Source organism: Natator depressus, chromosome 5 (genome assembly GCF_965152275.1).
Source record: "Natator depressus isolate rNatDep1 chromosome 5, rNatDep2.hap1, whole genome shotgun sequence".
In the NCBI taxonomy this organism is placed as follows: Eukaryota; Metazoa; Chordata; order Testudines; family Cheloniidae; genus Natator; species Natator depressus.
In genome coordinates this window covers 26,099,867-26,114,471 of record NC_134238.1, presented here as the reverse complement: position 1 = coordinate 26,114,471, position 14,605 = coordinate 26,099,867, and the positions used below count along the sequence as shown (strand labels likewise).

The 14,605-nt window shown below is 43.4% G+C and overlaps 1 protein-coding gene across 2 annotated transcripts in view; it reads right to left on the bottom strand.

Annotated features, from left to right (window-relative positions):
- Window positions 1–14,605, bottom strand: part of WDR70 (WD repeat domain 70) — a 265,961-nt gene that overhangs the window by 153,303 nt on the left and 98,053 nt on the right. For both annotated transcript variants that reach the window (XM_074952491.1, XM_074952492.1), the window contains one exon: window positions 9,167–9,300. In XM_074952491.1, the coding sequence (XP_074808592.1) occupies window positions 9,167–9,300 (134 nt within the window). The remainder of the gene's footprint in view (window positions 1–9,166; window positions 9,301–14,605) is intronic.

The window sequence follows — 14,605 nt, the reverse complement described above, 5'->3', positions numbered from 1 at the left end:
GACAGCACTCTCAACTCAGATGCACTGGCCAGGTAGACAGGAAAAGGCCCGCAAACTTTTGAATTTCAATTTCCTGTTTGCATGGTCACCTGCAGCTTGCCACGCTGGCCAGAGCTCATCAGCAGAGGTGACCATGCAAAGCTCATCAGCAGAGGTGACCATGATGGAGTCCCAGAATCGTAAAAGAGCTCCAGCATGGACCAAACGGGAGGTACGGGATCTGATCGCTATATGGGGAGAGGAATCCGTGCTATCAGAACTACGTTCCAGTTTTCGAAATGCCAAAACATTTGTCAAAATATCCCAGGGCATGAAGGACAGAGGCCATAACAGGGACCCGAAGCAATGCCGCGTGAAACTTAAGGAGCTGAGGCAAGCCTACCAGAAAACCAGAGAGGCAAACGGCCACTCTGGGTCAGAGCCCCAAACATGCCGCTTCTATGATGAGCTACATGCCATTTTAGGGGGTTCAGCCACCACTACCCCCGCCATGTTGTTTGACTCCTTGAATGGACATAGAGGTAACACAGAAGCAGGTTTTGGGGACGAGGAAGATGATGATGATGAAGTTGTAGATAGCTCACAGCAAGCAAGCGGAGAAACCAGTTTTCCCGACAGCCAGGAACTGTTTCTCACCCTGGACCTGGAGGCAGTCCCCCCCAAATCCACCCAAGGCTGCCTCCCGGCCCCGCCAGGTGGAGAAGGGACCTCTGGTGAGTGTACCTTTTAAAATACTATACATGGTTTAAAAGCAAGCATGTGAAAGGATTAATTTGCCCTGGCATTTGCGGCTCTCCTGGATGTACTCCCAAAGCCTTTGCAAAAGGTTTCTGGGGAGGGCAGCCTTATTCCACCCACCATGGTAGGACACTTTACCACACCAGGCCAGTAGCACGTACTCAGGAATCATTGTACAACAAAGCATTGCAATGTATGTTTGCTGGCATTCAAACAACATCCGTTCTTTATCTCTCTGTGTTATCCTCAGGAGAGTGATATCATTCATGGTCACCTGGTTGAAATAGGGTGCTTTTCTTAAGGGGACATTCAGAGGTGCTCTTTCCTGCTGAGCTGTTTGCCTGTGGCTGAACAGAAATGTTCCCCGCTGGGGGGGGGGGGGTAGCGGGGGGGGCTAGCCACGTGGTGGGGGGAGGCAAAATGCGACCTTGGAACAAAAGCACATGTGCTGTGTATGTAATGTTAACAGCAAGGTTTACCGTGAAAGAGTGTAGCCACTGTTCTAGAAAATGTGTCTTCTTAAATACCACTGCCTCTTTTTTTTTTCCTCCACCAGCTGCATGTGTTTCAATGATCACAGGATCTTCTCCTTCCCAGAGGCTGGTGAAGATTAGAAGGCGAAAAAAAAACACACTCGTGATGAAATGTTCTCTGAGCTCATGTTGTCCTCCCACACTGACACAGCACAGACGAATGCGTGGAGGCAGACAATGTCAGAGTGCAGGAATGCACAATATGACTGGGAGGAGAGGTGGCGGGCTGAAGAGAGGGCTGAAGCTGAATGGTGGTGGCAGCGTGATGAGAGGAGGCAGGATTCAATGCTGAGGCTGCTGGAGGGTCAAACCAATATGCTCCAGCATACGGTTGAGCTGCAGGAAAGGGAGCAGGAGCACAGATCGTCGCCACAGCCCCTGTGTAATCAACCGCCCTCCTCCCCAAATTCCATAGCCTCCTCACCCAGACACCCAAGAACGCGGTGGGGGGGCCTCCGGCCACCCCACCCCAGAGGATTGCCCAAGCAACAGAAGGCTGGCATTCAATAAGTTTTAAAGTTGTAAACTTCTAAAGTGCTGTGTGGCCTTGTCCTTCCCTCCTCCACCACCTCTCCTGGTGCTTCTCTCCTCCACCACCCCTCCTGGGCTACCTTGGTGGTTATCCCCCTATTTGTGTGATGAATGAATAAAAAATGCATGAATGTGAAGCAACAATGACTTTATTGCCTCTCCAAGCGGTGATCGAAGGGAGGAGAGGAGGGTGGTTAGCTTACAGGGAAGTAAAGTGAACCAAGGGGTGGTGGGTTTCATCAAAGAGAAACAAACAGAACTTTCACACCGTAGCCTGGCCTGTCACGAAACTAGTTTTCAAAGCTTCTCTGATGCGCACCGCGCCCTCCTGTGCTCTTCTAACCGCCCTGGTATCTGGCTGTGCGAAACCAGCTGCCAGGTGATTTGCCTCAACCTCCCACCCCGCCATAAACGTCTCCCCCTTACTCTCACAGATATTGTGCAGCGCACAGCAAGCAGTAATAACAGTGGGAATACTGGTTTCGCTGAGGTCTAACCAAGTCAGTAAACTGCGCCAGCGCGCTTTTAAACGTCCAAATGCACCTTCTATCACCATTCTGCACTTGCTCAGCCTGTAGTTGAACAGCTTCTGACTACTGTCCAGGCTGCCTGTGTATGGCTTCATGAGCCATGGCATTAAGGGGTAGGCTGGGTCCCCAAGGATAACTATAGGCATTTCAACAGCCCCAACGGTTATTTTCTGGTCTGGGAAGAAAGTCCCTTCTTGCAGCTTTTGAAACAGACCAGAGTTCCTGAAGATGCGAGCATCACGTACCTTTCCTGGCCATCCCATGTTGATGTTGGTGAAATGTCCCTTGTGATCCACCAGTGCTTGCAGCACTATTGAAAAGTACCCTTGCGGTTTATGTACTCGCCGGCTTGGTGCTCCGGTGCCAAGATAAGGATATGGGTTCCGTCTCTGGCCCCACCACAGTTAGGGAATCCCATTGCAGCAAAGCCATCCACTATGACCTGCACATTTCCCAGGGTCACTACCCTTGATATCAGCAGATCTTTGATTGCGGTGGCTACTTGCATCACAGCAGCCCCCACAGTAGATTTGCCCACTCCAAATTGATTCCCAACTGACCGGTAGCTGTCTCGCAATGCAAGCTTCCATAGGACTATTGCCACTTGCTTCTCAACTGTGAGGGCTGCTCTCATCTTGGTATTCCTGCGCCTCAGGGCAGGGGAAAGCAAGTCACAAAGTTCCATGAAAGTGCCCTTACGCATGTGAAAGTTTTGCAACCACTGGGAATCGTCCCAGACCTGCAACACTATGCGGTCCCACCAGTCTGTGCTTGTTTCCCGAGCCCAGAATCTGCGAAGGAAGGAGGGAGGAGAAAATGAAACACAAAACAAGTCTGGTCTATTTCTTGTTTTGAGCCACTTCATCTATCTTTATACATCTTGCTGGCAGCACACTGTGCAGTACGACTGCTAGCCATCATCATCTCCTGGGTGCTCGGCAGAAGACGGTGCAGTATGACGGCTAGCCATCATCTTCTGCTGGCTGGAGGTTAAAAGACAGTGCACTGCCGGTAGGACTGTATCGCCACAAGACGAAACAAGGGAAATGACCTGGCTGAGTCACTCCCATGTTTGCCCAGGCGCCCGATTAAAAGAGCGCCCAGGACTAAGTCGATGACGGCTACCAGTCATACTGCACTGTCTGCTGCCAAAAGGCAATTTGCTGCTGTGTAGCAATGCAGTACCACGTCTGCCAGCACCCAGGAGACATACGGTGACGGTTACCTGAGCGGGCTCCATGCTTGCCGTGGTATGGCGTCTGCACAGGTAACTCAAGAAAAAAGACGCAAAACGATTGTCTGCCCTTGCTTTCACGGAGGGAGGGAGGGAACGGGGGCCTGACGATATGTACCCAGAACCACCCGCGACAATGTTTTAGCCCCATCAGATACTGGGATTTCTACCCAGAATTCAAATGGGCGGCGGAGACTGCGGCAACTGTGGGATAGCCACCCACAGTGCAATGCTCCGGAAGTCGACGGTTGCCTCGGTACTGTGGACACACTCTGCCGACTACATGCACTTAGAGCACTTGTGTGGGGACACACACAATCAGCTGTATAAAACCGCTTTCTACAAAACTGACTTCTATAAATTCGACCTAATTTCGTAGTGTAGACATACCCTAAGTCCTGTTAGGCTCAGAGGAAGCACTGGAAAAAAATCTCACTGCCTTGACAGGGATGAAACAGTATTTGAGTTCTAGAACTATCTTTGCAAACAACTGAAGATTTCTTATTGAAGAATCCAACAGGATCTAACTAGATTTACATGAATGAACAGATTTAAGGATCCAAAGTTATTCCAAGTATCTACATATCTGAGGATTCTTTCAGCACTAAAGGGCCCAAGAGATAGCAAAATATATGTATCATCTTTGTGCTGGACTCAAGATTAGTGCTTAACTGTGTCATTCTTCTTGCACGCTAACACTGAAGATGCCAGAAGGGAGGACTTAAGAATCCTTTTCCAAGATTTAGGATTTTATTTTTTTTTATTTTTAAACTCAATTGTTTGGGTTATAATCCACTAGAAATCAAAAATATAGATCCAGGAAAAGGAGACTTCAGAGACTACATAAAAAGAAGAAGATTTTTCTATCAACATTCTTATTTGATGCATGCTTCAGGGATGAAGGGAGCACACAAGGAACAACAACCCAATGAATTTCAAATAGAAGTCATGTGCTGATCTCAGACAAAGCTCTGGTTTGTGACAGAATGCACAATGCTTGAACTCTTTTTTTTTTTTCTGACAAAGCCATTTCCCACGTGGATAATAAAATAAGGAAATTAAAACTGTAGAGTAAAACTATGCCAAGTACTTAAGAAACTAGTTGAAGCAATCTCTGAATCATTAGCAATTATCTTCAAGAACTCAAGGAGGATGGGTGAGGTCCCATATGGTTGGTGAAAGGTGAACCCAATACCTATCTTCCAAAACCAGGAAACAGGAAGACCCAGGAAATTACAGACCAGTCAGCCTAACTGATACCCAGAAAGACTTCTTCTTCTTAACTCAGAGCATCTTTACAGACACAGGGAGCAGTAGAGCATTACCATTCATGTCTGTCCATGGATTGTTCCTCCATTAAGTCCAGACTTGTCATGTCCCTTAATATGATGTTCCACCATCTAGTCGGTGACTGGCCTATAAGCCTAACTGACCTTCATTGTGCTTACATTATTTTTTTTGGTACCCTATCCATCTGTTTGTCTTCTGCAGCGTTCCCACCATCATAATCTTTTTGATTGCTGCCAATCCCAATTTCACATCCTATCTCCTTCTAACTTTGTCTTAACATTGTTCGACTTTACACTTGCCATCCTTCTAAGAACTCTCATCTTTACTGCCCCCAAACGTCTGATGTCCGTTTCATTTACCACCGCTGCCTACAGACCATAAAGTAGCACCGTTCGTACACTGGCTTGATAAATGTTCACTTCGATACCAAACAATGTTTTTTCAGTCCAGGATTTCATCAATTTCCATGCAGCACTCGTAGATAAAGCACATCATCTTTTAACCTTGGCCCTGATGGAACAGTTAAGATTCTGCTTGTTCTACAATTCACCACTGCTGCATTTCAACACTACCTATTGTCCCTTTTTTGACATGAAACCATTTAATCTTCTTGGCACTTATTGTAAGTCCAAGTTGACTACACCAATTTTCCAGGGTAATAAAGAGGAATTTTAGAAAAGGTTACCTTAGAAGGCAACCAAAAGGTTACCTTTTCTAATGCCCATATATCTTTGTTGAGATGATGGGACCACATCTCTAAGCAGTATTCAAGATGTGGGCGTACCATGGATTTAAATAAAGGCAGTAAGATATTCTCCGTCTTACTCTTTAACCCTTTTTAAATTATTCCTGACATCCTGTTTGCCTTTTTGATTGCCGCAGCACACTGCGTGGACATCTTCAGAGAACTATCCACAATGACTCCAAGATCTTTCTCCTGATTAGTTGTAGCTAAATTAGCCCCTATCATATGGTATGGATAGTTGGGGTTATTTTTTCCAGTGTACATTGCTTTAACATTTATCCACATTACATTTCATTTGCCAGTTCATTGCCCAATCACTTAGTTTTGTGAGATCTTTTTGAGGCTTGAAATTGGCATTAAACTCTTCAGTTTTCTCAGTGTCATCCATAATTAGTTCTCCTTCCCTGCTAAGTAATCAATCTACGCTCTTCTTCTTTCTCCTGCTCCTAATGTATTTATAGAACCTCTTCTTAAGTCCATTGCTGGATGCAACTAATTTTGTGCCTTATTGTCTCTGATTTTGTCCCCAAATTTTGGCTCCCAGATGTTACCTCTCTTGGGCAGAGACCCTCGTCACTCTCCCTCCTGACCAAGGTTTTTCCAGGCTGCACAGTTCCCTGCATATACTATGATATTCCCAGAAAGCCTGACTGCCTAAACAGGCTAGAGTCTGCACTTTGCTTTCTCTCCAAACGTGATAAATAGTGTAACTGCCAGCAGTAACAAGTTACCACACAGCTCTTTCTAAGCACATCCATTCTTAAAATGATATAATTATAGAAAGAACATTAAAAACATTAAAAAAGAACCTACATATATGCTTAAAAAAAAAAAAAAAAAAAGCTTACCTGAGGTCACTCTGACACCAACTGTGGGCTCTGGTAGGTGTCCATTTTTCAAACCCTACAACTGGGTTTTCCCCATGGCTACAACTTCATGACTACCTCATATTCAGAACCAGAACCACCATGAATAGCTAAGTCTTTCTTTTATATATGGGCCTTTGATCTTGGCCCCATGTAACAGTGATCAGCAGACAACGGCCCAATCTTCAGAGCACAGCGAAGAGGCATGAGAGACGCTATTTTGTCCCCTTAAAGGGGTATGAGCATCTCTTAACTTATTCTCCACCCTCGGTGGAGGAAGGCAAACTGATTACTAGGGCCTCCTTGCAGGCTGCTCTTGATGGCGCAGACACAGCTGTAGGGGGCAAACAGGCCGGAGTCTGCCACAAAGTTTTTGTGGTCTCATTTACGGTTTTAATGAGTGGCAGTGCAATACGTGAGGGCCAAGAGGGAACAAGGATGTCCGCCACTGGATCAGCATCCTCTACCACTTCCTCTGCCTGGATCCCCAGGTCCTGGGCCAACCTGAGCAAAAACTGTTGCAGGACCCTACTATCCTCCAAGGCCGGGGTCACCGAAGTGCCCACAATGGCCTCATCTGGGGAGGACAAGGACAAGAGCACCAGCACATGGCCTTGGTCACGGCCCTCGGCGCCGAGAGTGTCACACTGTTCATGGGGCTGGTGAGCTGATGGTGCTGAAGTCACTGGTGCCGCGATGGCCGGTGCTGAGGTCGTCAGTGCCGAGGTCAGAGGGGCAGGTGGAGACACAGGCATAGTCACCAGAGATAGTCCCGGTGCCAGCTGCTGCGGGGGGTTCGAAGGATGCCAACGCGACTGACACCGATCTGGATCTCGATGCCAGACTCTGACCCAGGAAGTTCAAAAGGGCTACAAAGCTGGTGGTTGCCATTGAGGTGGCCACGGCGCTGGAGGAGGCTGGCGGTGTCGCCAGGCTCTAGACCTCCTGCTGCTGGACCTATCTGAGCGATAGGACTCTGCCCAGGACTCAGAGGTCTCCAAAAATAAGACCACAGAGGAGCAGAACTGGTGCAGAGCCTCTGGGGACTGGTGCAGTTCCCCCACATGGATGGCCAGTCTCAGGGAGTGGCGCACAGGAGACGGGGAGCGGTGTGACATCAATGCCAGCTTGCCCCTACATGGAATAGGTGGCCAGGTTATCACCGGTGCCTCATCCCTCCTTGGAGAAGGTGGTACCATCAAGCAAATAAGGTCCTGCGCTGCCCTAAAGGTCTCCAGAGTGGAGGGGAGTTGAATGTCCCGGCCATGACAGTCCAGAGAATGGTAGTGGGCCGGACTCAACTGGACCCCTTGCGGAGCAGGAGTCGACAAGCCCCTGGGAGCCGCCGGGCCCGAAGTAGGCTGGCTGGGCTGAGGTCTCCTTGCCGCTGGCTCCTTAGGCTTAGGAAGGGCCCTCTCTCCTGCTTCTTTTTCTTCTGGGGTACCAGAGATAAAGATCGGCACCTGCCAGAAGTCTTACGTTCAGTGCCGTGTCAGTGCCGGCAGTCCTTGGCCTCCTTTCTTGGCGCCAATGCGCTGCGCACCGAAGAGGAGGCACTCAGCATATGCTCCGCCGACCTGGGGTTGGACTGTAGGCGGAGGGCTGCCCCCATGAGGATAATTAAGAGTCTCTGCTCATGATCCTTAAGGGTCCTCAGCCAAAACCCTTTACAAATGTGGCACTTGTACTTTTGGTGACTCTCACTAAGGCACTTCAAGCAAGAAGTGTGCGGGTCACTCTTCGGCATAAGTTTGCCACAGTCTTCACAAGATTTGAACCCCGGAAATTTAGGCATGCCCTGGTGTCAGGGGAGAAGCTGGGGGGGGGGGGCACACTCCTGTAATGGAAACTTAGAGAAATGACTACTAAAGCTACTACTCCTACTAAGAAAAACTAACTATATACAAATCATGATGGGACACTGCCAAAGGCACTTGCAGAAGCAAGAGCGAGGGAAGTTCTAGCTAGCCATCACTGGTGATAAGAACGAACTGAGGCGGGGGTCAGGTCGGCTGGGCCCTATATTGGACGCCATGAAGGCGCAACTGCAGGGGGTGCCCAGGCTGACCCTACAGATACTTCTAGCGGAAAAATCTTCTGACTGTCGTGCACATGCACACCTGATTGGAATTGACATGAACAAGCACTTGAACAAGAACCCATGGCTGGCCCAGGGCAGCTGACTTGGGCTTGCAGAACTCGGGTTTTGGGGCTGAAGGCTCTGATGATGCTCTCCTCAAAAAAATACTAGTAATTATAGAAGCCCTATTCCTACTAAAGCGCCTACATGAGACTAGCATCAATTGTTTTCTTTCTTTCTTAGCTAGCTTTGTACGAGTAGGAGGGGTGGGGGACAGGGCACATTCTATCAACCTGCTGCATATAATAAAGACACTACATCTGCATTTGTCTTGAGAGATTTATCCTATAATTAGCTTATTTGATACCTATGTACATGGTGATAAATATTTGAATAGTATAGTTTGCTGAGCCAGCTCAAGAGAAAATATGCACATCTTTCAAACAAAATGTGAAAGACAGGCAGCATGTAACTATCTCTATTCACATTTTGTCTAATGCAGAAATATTAGGGGATAGTAAAACCTTTCCAACAGAATCATTTTGCAACTTACAGTGTATTGTAGCTAGAAGCTGTAATACAGGGGCTGTTAAGTCAGAAAGATAGTCTCAACACATACCATTCACAAGGTTGAAGTGATCGAAAAGCTTGAAGAGATGCATCCATTCCAGCAAAGTCCCAGAGCCGAACATCATAGTCATAGCCTCCAGTTACCAAACGGGCACCTGAGGGATCCAAACCCAAAGCAGATACCTACAGACAGACAGACGAAAAAGAATTCAATGAAGATAATTCAGAGGTAGTCTGATCTTCCTCTTTGTACTTTTTTTTTTTTTTTTGAACTGTAACCAGTGCACAGCATGGCACTAGTCTCACACACAGCCATATTTCACAGTCATTGCCTTGGTCTGTTCCTTCCACATGTCAGCGATGCAGTGTTCCATTTTTTGGGAGAGTTTCTGTCACCTCGTGTGTGAAGTCTGAATTATGTACAGGGAAATAAAAATCACTCCTTCTGATGGCATCATTTCAAGAAGAAACGTTAATTAACAAAATATTTAATTTTGTTTCCATTTGTTTTGGGTAAATTATTTTATTTCTGAATGCAGTTGTTTTCATTTCTCTTACTGAAGAAATGTAATTTCCTTTTCCATTACCCATACCAGGAATACTAATATTTCTAGTAAGATAATCATCAAATGACATTTAATTTACATCATTTTATGACTCTGTACCATTTATCCATGCCAGTACAGCTTTACACGTATACTACTTAGTAATTGTTGCTTTCTAATGAAAACTGTAGAGAGCTCATGTAAAAAGCGTTATTAAGAATAGGTGATGCATATACCAAAAGAAGAAAGCCATCATGGAGAAGTAACAACTCAAAAAACTTGAAAATTTACTGGAAAGGTATCATGCTAGTAACAAAATCAATAGTTCATTGCTATAATTAAAACACTTACAAAATGAACATTTCTAACACCTCAGCATAAATTATTGCCCTCAAGTTTCAGTGAAATGCAGCATTTCATTATGATGAAATATTCTACAAAATTATGACAAATATTTAAAACTGCAATTAATGTGTAATTAAATAATTACACACCAAGAGTTTTCAAATTTTCATAACATGAGGACATTAATAGAAAGTGTCTCATGGATATCACCCCTTTCACAGGCAATCACATGGATCATACTCCCTCCCCTTCACAATCATGAATTGTGGCATCAATAGTAGTGAATTGCAACATCCCTGCAGCAACTATAGAAATTGCTTCTGTGGGAAAGGACTACTTAGGTAATATTTTCTGCCTCTCAGTGTCTTCAGTGCAATAAACTGTGTTTTCAAACAAAGAAAAAAAAATAGAAAAAAATTTACCTGTGACCCCCTAATTTTTATTCTCACAGAAAGTCTGTCTAAAATCCTTAGTGAGAGGAAATGCACTGACATTGTGGTAGAAGCAAAGCTGTCAGTCAAGTAAGCCATTAAGCTTTGTCCACCAACTCAGCTCTCCAGTTTAAGGTCTCCTATAAAGGTATGAACAACTAACTCAGTAAACAGAAGAAATAAGAAATCTGAGAAATGATGAAAAAATTGGGTTAAAATTTTTAAACCCTCCTGGAATTACTACAAATTAAATCCAATTTGAGGGGGTTAGGGTTGGACAGGCTTCCCCTAAGAATGGAAGTTAGCAAGTAAGAGGTGAAATTTCATGTGTTAGGTCCAAAGTACATCATTTAATCTCTTTCAGTTGCTTCAGGTTAAGGCAGAATGAGGGAAGAACTAGGTCCTTTGACCCAGAATAGATGGTATTAGCACTGGAAAAAAAGTTCTGGGCTATGCCACGGGTTACCTTTTCTTCCTCAAATACATAATCAGTAAAGCACCCAGATCAGAAGCCTTTTTGCCACAAGGAAAACTACCCTCAGCAAGAGGAAATAAAGTGACTTGAAGAGATGAGCCATGAGGGCTTGAAGAACAAGTTTTAGACTTCAGAAAGAGCACTGTAAGACCTTGGGAAGATTCTGTAACTTAACTTCCCCAAGGAAAATCTAAATGCAGCAGAGATACTAATTTAGATTGTTTTCTGGCATCCAGAAGCACTTGCCAGTGCTTAAGGGTGAACTCTGAAGAGGTAAGAAACAGTGTCAATGGCTATATCATTTCCACACAGCAGAGTAGTGCCTGTTTGAAACATGTTTCCAGAATGCTAGAGATCAATATATTCTAGTAGCGCCTACTGTTCAGCAGTCAAGCTATAGGTTTCAGGATTGGGAAGAAGGACTGGGCCTTAATGAAGAAGATCTGGAAATTTTAGTAGAAGCACTAGAAGCAATTATATATGTCCAAGATTCCATCCTGAGACCTGCCAGAAAAATCCAAGTTGTATAGGAAGTGATGATAGTGATTAATCAAGCAACTTCCTTTCTTCTGAGTCAGTACTAATCCAATTACCCAACATTATTTTAGGGGTGCACTGCTGCTGGAAGTGCCATCTTTCAGGTGAGATATTAAAAAAAAAACCCTGATAACCCATTACATTTTTCACAAGAGCAGATATTTATGTCCAGGGTCTCTACACAAACTGGAATTTGGTTATTACATCCTGCCTACCTAAATTCCCCATGTAGTTTCAATTGGATACAGCATTTTTCTTCACTTTCTATCCTAAACTGTTTAAATGTATCACTGTACAAGCGGTCATCAAAAGGTCCCAGGTACCACGTAATCCTCAGGCCCTGTCCACTAAGATGAATTTCACATTTAGGACAATGATAAACAGAATATGAACACTTAATAATTTCCCATTTCTGGAAAAGCTAACTATTTAATAATTTAAATATCTTTGCACACCATTCACCCTGTTTAGGATTTGTAGACTGTAGAGCCTGTGGACAAACCCCATATTAACCATGCATCCAGTTAATATTCTAAAATGGGGTTCTCTGCTACAATTACTATCTGTACTGTCCCAGTTATGATTTGAAAAGTTAAAAAGCATGATGTTCAGAAAATCTCTTTATGTTCTTTTTCCCATGCTCACCTAGTGTCAAAGCTGTCAGGAGAAAATTTATCTCTGCAGTTTCATTGGGAAAAAGTAACTCCTATTACTATATACAAGCAAGGCAACTGGAAAATTAATCAGGTTTCTGGAAAGACTCTTTAGCTTGGGAAATCTTTTCTGATTCATTTCAGCTGCACAGGAATACAGTCATCATCAGCCTAAGATCATTAGACTGAAGAGATACAGATGGGATATTTAAGTTTAGATGAAATACATTTAATAAATGAAACTCTCTATGTACTATTGACTATGTCCTGAAAAAAGATATTGAGTTCCACTAATTTTTAAAGGTCTGTCATTTTACTGTATGAATGTGTAGATGGGTAATTTCATTATAAATAAACTGGATAGCGCTTCTGTGGGATAACTGCTTTTTCCAGTGATCTGTTTTGTTCATTCGATCCAATCTATTTGTACTGTATATACCCAATCTATATCTCACCTCTGCTCAAAGTGATGACAGCTGCATTCTTAGGCAGTCAAAATGTTTCTAAGAGGCTTCCCAGATTGTAGTTCCCAACAATAAACATTTAAATTAGAAATTACAACTTCCATTTTAAAATGCCACACAAATATAGAAACTGCATTAAAGAAGAAACTGCACAACTTGGACATGGATAATGCAACCTGTTCTCTACAATGTTGTGCCTTTGTTTTATTATTTTTTTGACAAGCATTGATAATACCAGACGTTTGAACTAAAACTTTATAGCCTATATAACCTAGTTTAAATTAAAAGTATATTTAAAATATTGACCAAAAGCGAATCAGAAAATAAGTTATTTTACTATTTCCATAAATGTTTTGATATACAGCAAATCAACTACCCAAAGTGCACTCAGACTATTTACACAGGCCATAACTGAATTACTTCAGGTCTGAAAAATAATGCATCTTCCAAAGGAAGTGATAACAGACACCAAACAGTACTGTTAAGAAGATGAGATGTTGAAAGATCAAGAATCTATTCATTTAAAATGCAAATGATATAAGGTTTTTAGGAAAGCCTGGCAAACCATCAAGCTTATAAAGTATACCTTTCATCTATATTTAAGCAGCATCCAAATGAGCACAAAGGTATATTTTATGTTCTGTTCTGACATATTTTGAGAATTTGTTCAAATTACTTAAAGGCTCAACAATATTTTTCAAAAAGATGTGTCCATTTCATTTTTAATCTTTTCCAATTATTCAGTTGGCCTGTAGCAGCACAATGCAATGGGAAATTGATCAGTGGTGATCTGAACCAATTTAGATTATCACAGATGTTCCAGAAGATTAGTTGATATACAAAAAGTAGTACAGAACACAAGTTTCATTTCTAGGGTAATTTAATCAAACATGTACTGCAAAAGTAGATAGCACCTCATACAAAATAGGAAAGTAGTTTTACTAAAGGTTATAAACAATTAAGAAAAGCACAGTTTATACATGTATGATTCTGCATAAGATCTAATTCATTCAACTTTTCTGCCAGGATTTTGTTTAAAATTCAATGTGATGTATAGTTTTTTAGTACTTAAAATCCAGGCAAACACATTCTAAAATGTCTGTTCATACTATGTAAATTCCCCACATACAAAATATCTTTCAACACAATCAGATATTCCTTTTTCACCTCTCCTCCTCTTAACGAGAAATTATAAAAACTTCTATACCACAGCAAATTAGTCGCTCTGGAGGACACGCCTCATGTGACAGCCTGGCTTCCTGCATCTCACTCTAGGTGGCACCACATGGTCCAACCACACTTAAACCATATCTCTTGGCTGAAGTCCCCTAACTCCCAAAGTATTAACAACACAAGTCCAACACTGTTCTGGCACCTGTACGAGTTTCCCTCTGGGATCCTGTGACAGTATAAGTTTGCAGTAAAAGAGAAACAGAATCTTCAAAACAAAGCATTATTTATTCATTCCTCAAAAGGAACAAAGCATTTAGGGCAAAGGGTAACACAATAAAAGGCCCACACTCATGGGTAATACTTACACCTTAGTAAGCTCCCCGGCCCAGCTAACTCCAGCTCCGAGTTGAGAGAGTCATACTCACAACATGTGTCTCTCTGTGTGTGTGTGTTTGCCAGCTGGTCAGCTTTTCACGGACACTGTAGCAGTCCTTCTAGCTTACTCAGTCCCCCTACCCCTGCCTTTTGTCAAGGGTCTTTTAAGTTTAGAATCCCTTTTAATCCCAGGCTTTAGCACTGGAAAGAGTAAAACAAACAAGCCTGGATGGAACCAGACAGTTTCTTCCCCACTGATAGCCCAACTGCTGTTACCTTAGCTCCTTTCAAGCTGTTTACCTCAGGTGTCTATTCATTGCCATGGTTTTGTTTCCTTTGAATTAAACCTTATGGATTCACAGAGAATAATATTAACTGAGGTACATATGATATTTATAAAAAATACAGACATTTCCCAGATTTCCCAGTTCTTCATACCATGTTACTACGATTTCTAAGGAGGAAACAACAGGTAAACATAAGACTCTTT